The 10,410-nt window shown below is 29.0% G+C and overlaps 1 protein-coding gene across 4 annotated transcripts; it reads left to right on the top strand.

Annotated features, from left to right (window-relative positions):
* Positions 1-4,193: 4,193 nt before the first annotated feature.
* Positions 4,194-10,344, top strand: LOC114187198 (agamous-like MADS-box protein MADS1). 4 transcript variants are annotated; one of them, XM_028075376.2, is made up of 9 exons: positions 4,194-4,473; positions 4,695-4,930; positions 8,267-8,348; positions 8,967-9,028; positions 9,112-9,211; positions 9,302-9,343; positions 9,664-9,705; positions 9,795-9,858; positions 10,069-10,344. In XM_028075376.2, exons 1-9 carry the CDS (start codon positions 4,471-4,473, stop codon positions 10,149-10,151), a joined length of 714 nt encoding a protein of 237 aa, XP_027931177.2. In that variant the 5' UTR covers positions 4,194-4,470; the 3' UTR covers positions 10,152-10,344. The 4 variants fall into 4 exon arrangements, with proteins under 4 accessions (XP_027931177.2, XP_027931174.2, XP_027931176.2 ...); XM_028075375.2 differs by having other exon boundaries at positions 4,205-4,473; positions 8,976-9,028; positions 9,795-9,964; XM_028075372.2 differs by having other exon boundaries at positions 4,214-4,473; positions 9,795-9,964.
* The last annotated feature ends 66 nt before the right edge of the window (positions 10,345-10,410 follow it).

Here is a 10,410-nt window from a genome sequence, read left to right as displayed (position 1 = left end):
TCTTTAGGGCTCATAGTTTAAACGGTCTGAACAAGAAGGTAAAGGTTTAATATACCGTAACCTCTGTAAAATTCTTAAACTTATAATAATTAGGAAAACATATAAATATGATTAAATATTTTAAGTAAAAAGATAAAACGGATTGTTAGTTATAATTTAAAATATTTATTTTATTTTAAAAGATTTACTTAGAAATAAGATATAGTGAATAATATTTTAGTTAGGAAAATGTTAAACAAATTTATAAGAGATAGTATAATATTTTAATGATATGTATCTATAATTATATATAAAAAAATTTCCTTTTTTTATCCATAATTGTTTATTCTTAATTTATCCTTTATAATATAATTATTTATTTATTTTTTAAAGATTAATAGTTATCTTTTACATGTTTTCTATAAAACTATTTTAACAATTTTTTTTTCATTAATTAACTGCTTATTTTTTCTTCTTTTTTTCCATTTATTCCACTTTGTTCTCAATAAATATAAATTTACTTTGTATATTAATTTAGTAATATTATAATATTATCACCTACTAATATAATATCATATATATTTAAAAACATGTACACATAGACATGGTAACACCTGTGTTTACACTAGTGTATATATATAATATAATTAAGTTTTTGATAACTTATTTGGATAAGATATAAGGGAGAGATTTGTTATTAAAATCTTAAGGGTTAAAATTATTTTTGGTCCCTTAACTTTAAATGAAGATTGAAAGTAATCATTCTTTGAAACTTTGACCTAATTTAGTTCCCAACTTTAAAAATGCGTGCCCCTAATCCTTTTTAACCCAGTTTTATTAAATTTATTTGACATTTTGAATGTGTTTCGTAATAATATTTTAGTTGTTTACATTGTCTGACACATTTATGCTTCAATGTTAGTTGAGATACGCATTTCAAATATTAAATAAACTTAACAAAATTTGGTTGGAAGGACTAAATTCATGCATTTCTAAAGATGAAGTATTAAATTTGGTCCAAAGTTTCGATGAAGGACTAATTATATTTTTTATTAAAAGTTAAGGGACAAAAATCATATTTAACCCAAATCTTAATAAGTTTATCATATTATTTTGTGCCTTAAATCTTGTAAGAGGTAAAATTGGTTTCTTAGGTTAATGTTATCCATAAGTAATTAAAGCAATATGGGTTGAGAGTTGAAGCATTCAAATAATCTAGTATTCAAATCTATAATTCTCAAGTGGTTTAGAGAGTGAAACATGAGGAGTTCTTGGAAGGAGGGACGTAAGTCGGTTGAAGATTATAAATGGTCAGATTAAACTTTATAGTATTCAGGTGAAGAGAGCTAACTGCTTTAGTCGTTTTAACTGTTTTAATTGTTTCGACATATTTTAACTTGTTTTGAATCTTATTTGTGAATATATATAATGAGTTTTGGTGGTGTATTGATGTTGTGTGAGAAACTCTATATGAGTAGGGGATGATTGCATACATGTTTGTGTGTATAGTGACTCAACGAAAGGTGGAGAAATTATACCGGAGGTAAAATTCGTTGGGCTCGCAGAGAGTAGTAGGAAGTGGCAAGTGCGAGCTTCACCTATAAGACTCCTAGGAAATAGGAGAAGTGGAGCGGTTGTTCTATTGATAAGATAATATGTTTTCTTTTTAATTGTTGTATGACACAAAAAGTTTTGTATGTAATTGTATGATATGATTTTTGTATGTATTTTTGAACTTATAATATGGTGAACATTATGGTTATGACAACTATTGTTTACATTAGCTCACCCTTCTCTTTTAGTAGTGTTGATTTTCACCTGTAATGATTGTATTTTTATATGGGACCATATGGTAGTACATGTGCAGAAGAGGATGCACAATAGAAATGAAAGTTATGGAGACACTTATGGGAACAATTATCTTTATTTGTTTTTTTAAAGAAATTTATTTTCCATTATTAATTTGACGATTTTATGCTTTTGAATAATCGAGATATTTATTTTTTATTTTGTACATTAGTATATAAAGATGTTTTCTGTTACGTTAAACAGTTGTATCAGAGTTTTGGTTACTTATATTTTTTACACCATGCAAAAAATTTGACCGAAGGTAAATGTTTCATCTACCATAGCCATATATAGTTAATCACTCGATTTCTATTTCATTTTACTATCACGGTGTAGGAGTAGTAAGAAAAAAAAACTTGGACTAGTGGAACAATATTTTCATATATGTATACCTAATTAAAATAAGGATTAAATATATTTTTAGTCTTTAAACTTTTAATGTGAAATTGATTGGAATTTCTCTTCATCTTGAACTTTCATACAATTTAGTTTCAAAACTTTAAAAATGAATAGATATAGTTTATTTAGCCAACTGGACTATATATTTTTGATATATCAAATGACGTTTCAAGGTGACATTTGTTCCAGCACAACTGCCAGCTTTAAACACCGTTTAAAACACAAAAATAAAAAATTAATCGTTGGATTAAGAAGATTATATCTATTTACTTTTAAAATTTAGAGATTAAAATATATCAAAGTTTAGGACATGAATGAATTCTAATTTCGTATCCAAATTTATGGATATACATATATTTAACCCTTAAAATACCAATTTTCATAATAAAAAACAAGAAAATTGGTTTTATAATACAAAATAATCATAGCAGTAACAACAATAAAAATAAAATTATAAAGAAGACACGAAAATAAAAAAAACAGTTACAAAATATAGGATGCTCTTTATATGTTACTATTGTAGGTAGATTTTAAGATAATGGAAAGATATATATATATATATATATATATATATATATATATATATATATATATATTATACATATATAATGAATAATAAGTTAAAAACAAAAAGCAAAACCATTAATATTTATCGTCAAATTTTAAATGTTCTCGGTTGGCTTTTATATTCACAGGCTTATGCTCAATTCATAAACACAACAAAAGTTTTTTTTTTCTTGTATTCATTACTGGACAGTGTTTTCTTGAATAACTTTTATTATAAATAATTGTATAGTGAACGATAGATTAATTAATATCATTTAAGATTTGAATATAAATGAAGTTGATGTTAAACAATTAAGTACTCTTTTTTTTCACAATCGTTTCTCAGAATTTAGAAATGAAAGTACTACTGAATTTATAGATCAGTTAATACCATTTTTAATATTTAAATATACATGATGTTGATGTTAATACTGATTTGTTGTACGCACTTTTCCCCACAACCTCCATACTTTGAAAAACACTGACATTTTTATAGGACACTATTTAAGAAATTAAAAGAAAAAAAATGAGAAAAATATTCTTCTTAGCATGTTTCAAAAATTAAAGTTTTCTGTTTATTGTCATAACTCTTACACTTTTATCTATCTTTTTTTATTTTTTTTCTTTTCTTTCTTTTCTTCCCATTACAAGTTCCATCATGCACTGTGAAAATGTTTATTATAGTACTGTGGAAAAATCAATCCTTCAGATAAAAGTGTCACCTATTTTACATACATAGCCTAGTTGTTTTCAAAATCTAAATGTTTAATTAGGGTTTTCGATATATTAACCAGGCCATCAAAATCGAAATGCAGAAAAGGGAAAAGGAAGAAAAACTTGAAGATAAAAATTCAAACCAGCTTTCCCATTCCCACAAAGACTAGCTGAAATATAAGTAGAAGAATTGAAGATTATGACCAGACATCACGTGGGAACCCTTCTTAGTTAAAATTGTAATAATTCAAGAGAGAGGGTCACAAGTCATTGGAAACTCTCAGGTTTCAATTTCAAATACACAAAAATAATTAAACGTAATAAGGATACATATGTTACATAATGTAAATTTTAACTTTTTGTTTCTTGAAAAAAATAAAGCATACATGTTAATTTTAATCACTAACAAATTTTGGGTTGTTTTAGTTTCTTTTTTCCATAAGTGCAAGCAAAGGCATATTTGAAGTAAAATGCCAAAACCTCAACATCCAAGAAGCAAAATGGTTTTCTTCTGTGATGAGTTAAAAATTTGAAGCTCGAGAATTTTGCGTGCAAACTTTTATGTTCATGTCCCTCTCATTGAAATTGAATCAAACCCCACATTAACAAATTAAAGTCACTTTCAAAAAGACCCTTTCATTATCTCCCTCTCCTTTTCCCCATACATGAAGAAATGGATGGTTTATGGAGCATGAAAGGTGAACCTCAAGTCACTCACACTCTCTCTCATGCTTTAATTCTCCAACACGAGAAGTTAAATTTTAGTGTGAGTTGGGTAATTGTTGGAGGGTCTATTTTCAGTCCATAAATACCTGTCTGCTAGGCCAACTCACTTCCATATTTTGCACCCTTTGTACCTGAGTTCAAGGTTCACACCAAAGAACTACATATAGTGCAGATTTCTAAGGTTAGATCACATAGTGGACTTGTTTGTTTGCACCCTCTTACCCTAACTACTGTTTCTGCATATTGCTATCTAATTTCATGGTTAGTCACTACCTTATAGCATGCCAAAATCCAGATCACACCAAACCCTTGTGCACATACATACAATTATCATCAAATATCTTTCTTTCGTTTTTGTTTTCTTTCCCTTTGTCTTCCACCTATTTGATGATTTGATTTGCGTGTATATTTTGTTTTTCAATGATTGAACATGGGTGCTGACTAATTATCTGGTTTTGGTATATATGGTTAATCACTTTTAGCTTCAAACCATGGAGCTTCCAAATCAAGCTCAAGAAGGGTCTTCTCAAAAGAAGATGGGAAGAGGGAAGATTGAAATCAAACGGATCGAGAACACCACAAATAGGCAAGTCACCTTCTGCAAACGCCGCAACGGTTTGCTGAAGAAAGCTTATGAATTGTCAGTTCTTTGTGATGCTGAAGTTGCCCTTGTTGTCTTCTCAAGCCGTGGCCGTTTGTATGAGTATGCCAACAACAGGTTATATATATATATACATACCACGCACAAACCTTTCTTAAATTTCTCCCAAATCTTGAAGTTCTTGATTAAGTGCTCTGTGGATTTGTTGATTGATTCCAAATGCTTGGTGATTTTGTCTCTGAATGGCTGCAACCTGTTTGAACAAATGAAACTGATATATTAGTTCCAGTTTCTCCTTTTTAAATCTGTTGTGAGGTTCTAAGATAGGAGCAGGTTGGATTTTTCAGTTCAAAGGGTCAATTTCCTTTCTCCCCCAACACTTTTATTTTTGTCCCTTTTGTTTGTTTGTGTTTTTTAATGTTAATGTTACTTTCCTTAATAAGCTTTGTGGTGTATGTGCATTGTTCATTGTTTATCTCACAAACCTATTGCTCTTTTATTCTTGTCCCCCAACTGTTTGTTTGAAAGGGTTGCAGATCTGTGGTGAGAGATAGAAATAGGAGTTAAGGTGATAGATACTAGGAGTATAGCACTAAATAGATGAAGAAGAGGAACAGCTTTGAATAGGGTTACAAAGATTTGCAAGTCAGAGATCTTAGCTTCTTTGTGTATATTCTCCCATGCTCTTCATCTTTTTCCAATCCTTTTCCTTTCTCTCTCTCTTTCCCTAAACATGTCAACCATAAAACCTACAAAAGTCTGCCACATAAAGCTGCAAGCACTCATTATTGAACATCTTCTCTTCTCTTCTCTTCTCTTCACTTCATCATCATCATCATCACTTTTTCTTCACACTCCTAATTAACTTGTCAGCAGATCAAAATTTCAAGTTATCTAGGGTTTCGATTTTTCATTAGTCACACACCTAAATCCATTCATGTCTAAGTCTTTAGGGCAGTCAAATCAAGGATATGTATGTATCTACCAATTTGATAACCTCATTAAACAGAAAAAGAATAATGTTTAAAACTCTTTTATTGAATTTCTCACCGTACAAAGTAGTTATGAGTGTGAACCTTCCAAAACCCAAATATTAGGGTTTCTGTGGTCAAAGATTTCAAATTGCACTTACAGTTGAAACAGATTTTTTTCTCATCATAAATTCATTTCCCATTTTGTCCTTTACCATAGGGTCAAGGAAGCATGGTGCAGTTAGGGTTTCCCTGCTTGTGTGGTGTTATCAATGTCAAAAACTATCTATACCTTCCACAGGAAATTTTTTGCAGAGGGGATTTTGAAATATTCATGGAATTAGGAGGCTACTTTTTTCTGTAAGAGTATAACTGGAAATAAGGTTTTGGGAAGAAAGAAAAGGAGATTTATTTAATAACTATAAAATAAAAAAATAAAATGAAAGTCAACATAAATTTAACATCACAATGTTCTGTTAATTTTTATGATTGTTATATGATATATTGTATAATTTAAAAATTAAAGAATGTGCTTACTTTATTCATCTTTTTTTTTCTCACAAAATCCCATTTCCAAAACACACACACAATTAACTTAAACTAGAAAACTCCTCTCTAGGGTGGATATTTACATTTCTTGAATATACATAGAATACAAATTAAAATTCATTAGTTAACAAAATACGATTCACTGGTCACGTGAAGTTCTTATTATATATTTCTTAGTTCTTGAGTAAGGACAAGAGGGCACAGTGGCATTTATTCTTCTGCAGGGTGTTTGGTTCATCTTTTTATATATATAATTGTGAATTCATTTTGTTTCCGATTTGGTAGAATTTTGAAAGAAATTAGCATCCTAAAGAAGTTAGATATTATGGTGTTTTGATGTTATTCTTTGTGGAGGGTTTGTTTTTTACCCTGCGTTGCTAAAAGTAACAGCATGATATCAGATTCTAAGAATGGCTAAAAGCAAAGCACCCCTCTCTCTTTCATCTTTTTTCATTTCTTTCATCGTTGAGGAAATAAAGCTTCTTCACTCGACGTCAATCTTCTACCTACTCTCAATTATGTGTTTTGGAAATTTCAATGAAAAGGGAAACTTACATTTACATTATGGCCACATGATCATAGCTTATTGGCTTCTTCCTACTCATCTCATTAACTATTACCATTCCAAGTTTCAACTTTCACAAGTTTTCAAAAATGGAGAGAGGAATATTTCAAACACTGAGATTCAGCTTCAGCTGGTTTGTGTCCTTAGAAAAATCTGTGAGAAAGAAGAGTGTGTGAAGAGGGAAAAGAAGCAAAGAGAGTACGATCCAATGAGAAGTTCTGAGACTTCATGACTTTCATTTCTTCGGTTTCAAAGTTCACTGACACACACAAGAACTATACAGGAGCAATCTTCAAAGGTTTTTATGGGATTTTCTGGTGTTTTGAAGTGTTAAATTTATTTCAGGAGAAATTATATTAATTTTGACACTTCAACCACCACTTGAATTTTTTTTTTTTAAATAATATGGTCATTAATTATAAAGTAAAGTTTTAGAAAAAAAATAAAAAAGTTAAATAAGTAAACGTAAATGAAAAAAAAAAATTGGTCTCAATATTGAGATATAGCAGTAAGTTTTGGACATTCAAATGATCATGTTGCAGAGGAAAAAAAGAATTATAATATACTTTATTTGTACTCCAAACAAGATTAAGAGAGACAACACGAGCTGAAAAATAAATAAATATTGATAAAGTTAATTTTGTAAATTTGTTATGTTGTCTATTTATTATGATTTTTTATGTGTGAGAAAACTTAAAATATGATACTTGGTTAAAGAGAGTATTACTTTTATTACAAGATGATCATTTGCAGAATAACAAAAATGTTTATTCTTGATCATCATTTAATCTTATTTATGCATTTACATTACAATATTTAATATTTTTATATATTTATTCATAAAATGAAACACCCTTTAATATAGAAAAGTCATTTATATAGATTATGAGTTTTATGGAGGATATACAAATGAAACTTTTGGTGGAAGAACTGCATCGTGACTTGTATGTCTCTTGTTCAATTTCTTTGACTTTTATACTGACAGAAAACAACCTTTATATATAAGACAAACGAATCTTGTTTAGACTTTGAATCACATATATGTATAAAATATCATATTCCATGATAAATTCAATTTACAAATTCTTGTTTCTCCAATAAATTATCATTTTCAAGTTGAAAGCTTAATCATATCTGTAAGACTCGTATACGTGAATTTAATTCAGTTGTTCAGATGATCTTGATGCTTAAATTTGCTGTTGTAAATGGTATATGTGTCAGTAAATTAGGGAAAATATATAAACGAAGTCATGTGTTTATGACAGTAAACATAGTGTTTGCACTTTTTTCAATTTTCAATGTTGTTCATAGATTTGTGGCACTGATCCACAAGCTTTTACATTTGCTTCAATTGTTTTTACTTTGCAGTGTTAGGGCAACTATCGAAAGGTACAAAAAGGCAAGTGCTGCTTCCACAAACGCAGAATCTGTATCTGAAGTTAATACGCAGGTAAATTTATAAGGAAATATATATATATAAGTAAACTATTGTATAAAAACAATGTTTTTGTTTTGGTTATTTAACAGATAATAAATGCATTATAATTTCATAATTACAGACTTTTTAAACCAAAATGATTTTAAAGTCAAATCCCTTATCTGTATTTAGTCTTTTATAATAATAGTAAAAAAATCACTAATGTGTATACATGTTTTCTGAGTAATATATCTAGTATACTAAAAAATATAACATATCTAGCTCGCAATGAATAGGCAAAACAATGTTTTGTGGACTTTAATATGAATAAGTTCCAACTAATTAATTTTTTTTTAATGTCATTACGTTTTCTTAAAAAAAATACTAATGTCATTATTTATTCTTTTCATTAAAAAAACAAAATACTTTGATGCTTAAACTTAAGTATCATATCTAATAAATATAGTTAAGGATAATAGGAAAATGTTATTATCCTTTTATTATTGAGTTATGAAGAATATCTTTTTAAATTATTAATTCATATTTCATCATAGCATAGCATGCATCCAAGTTCTTCATTCCAAAACACATTATTGTTGATAATTTACTACTTTATATATAATCTTCTTCTTCATTAACACTGAATATCAGTTTTACCAGCAAGAATCATCCAAATTGAGAAGACAAATTCGAGATATTCAGAACCTAAACAGGTAAATTTCTTAAATTTTTGCTATATATATATTTAACACATTCTCTCCATTGAATAACTCTCATCATCAATTTTTCTTTGTAGGCACATCCTTGGGGAAGCTCTTGGTTCTCTGAGTCTCAAGGAACTGAAGAACCTCGAGGGTAGATTGGAGAAAGGATTAAGTAGGGTTAGGTCTAGAAAGGTATATAATTTATATATATATATATATATATCCCTTTTGTATATCTTCATATATTTATTCCTGTAGACTGATGCACTTAAAATTCTGCAGCATGAAACATTGTTTGCTGATGTTGAGTTCATGCAAAAGCGGGTACTCATAACTTTTCTTTGGCGTTGTTAATTTATGTTTTACTTATTTATTTCTTTTTATGTACCATAGCTATCATATATAGCAACTTTTATGAACAGATTAAGGAAGAAGATGAGGTAAGTATAATCTGATTAGGGTTTATCTTTTCTTCTCTTCTACAATGATTTTGTACATTGTATATCAAAATTCTCAGCCTTTTTCTTTTCTTTGTTAATTAATCGGTTTCATTCTTGTTGCAATCTGATTTCATCTTATCGATATCATGGTTTGTCATCATGAGTAACCAAATTCTGAGGCGTAAATTTGGTGATATCATGCAGGAAATTGAGCTGCAAAACCATAACAATTATCTGCGAGCTAAGGTTCTCTCGTTATTCTATTAACACACACACACACTCACTCCGAGAATCTAAGCAGAAAAACATAAAGATGTTGTTGAATATTGATGCAGATTGCTGAACATGAGAGAGCTCAACAACAGCAACAGCAAACAAATATGATGCAAGGAACACTGTGTGAGTCCCTTCCTTCACAATCTTATGACAGGAACTTTTTCCCTGTAAATCTCATACCTTCTGATCAACAATATTCACGTCAAGACCAAACTGCTCTCCAACTTGTGTAAACATTCATCACCTTCTATACTCTAATACTTGTGTAATTATTCATCATAACCCTTCTTTTCACATTTTTTACATTAATTATATATATATATTTGAATGCAGGTGAAGACATGGTTGAAATTAAAGCTACAGTGGAAGTTGTGGCACAGTGTTTATGGGTTAATTATGATAATCTTGCTAACTAGTGTAATAGTTACTTGTAGTGTTTATATAGTGGAGATCCAATAATGCCATGCACATGCCTGTGTTTCCACAACCATATTATATATAGTGCCTTTAGAATATACTTCTAAAGGTTATCAAACTCTCAACTCAAAATGAACCACCATTTTCGACCCTTATTTCATACTATATATATATATAATGTTTAATTATGTATCTTTTAATTAATAAGAATTGTGTGTGATAGAAACACGTGCATATATGTTTCTGATATAATCTAAG

Source organism: Vigna unguiculata, chromosome 6, assembly GCF_037176805.1.
Source record: "Vigna unguiculata cultivar grain cowpea cultivar isolate G323 ecotype 2 chromosome 6, ASM3717680v1, whole genome shotgun sequence".
NCBI lineage: Eukaryota > Viridiplantae > Streptophyta > Magnoliopsida > Fabales > Fabaceae > Vigna > Vigna unguiculata.
The sequence above is the reverse complement of the archived record's forward strand: the minus strand, read 5'-3'. Positions and strand labels throughout refer to the sequence as shown.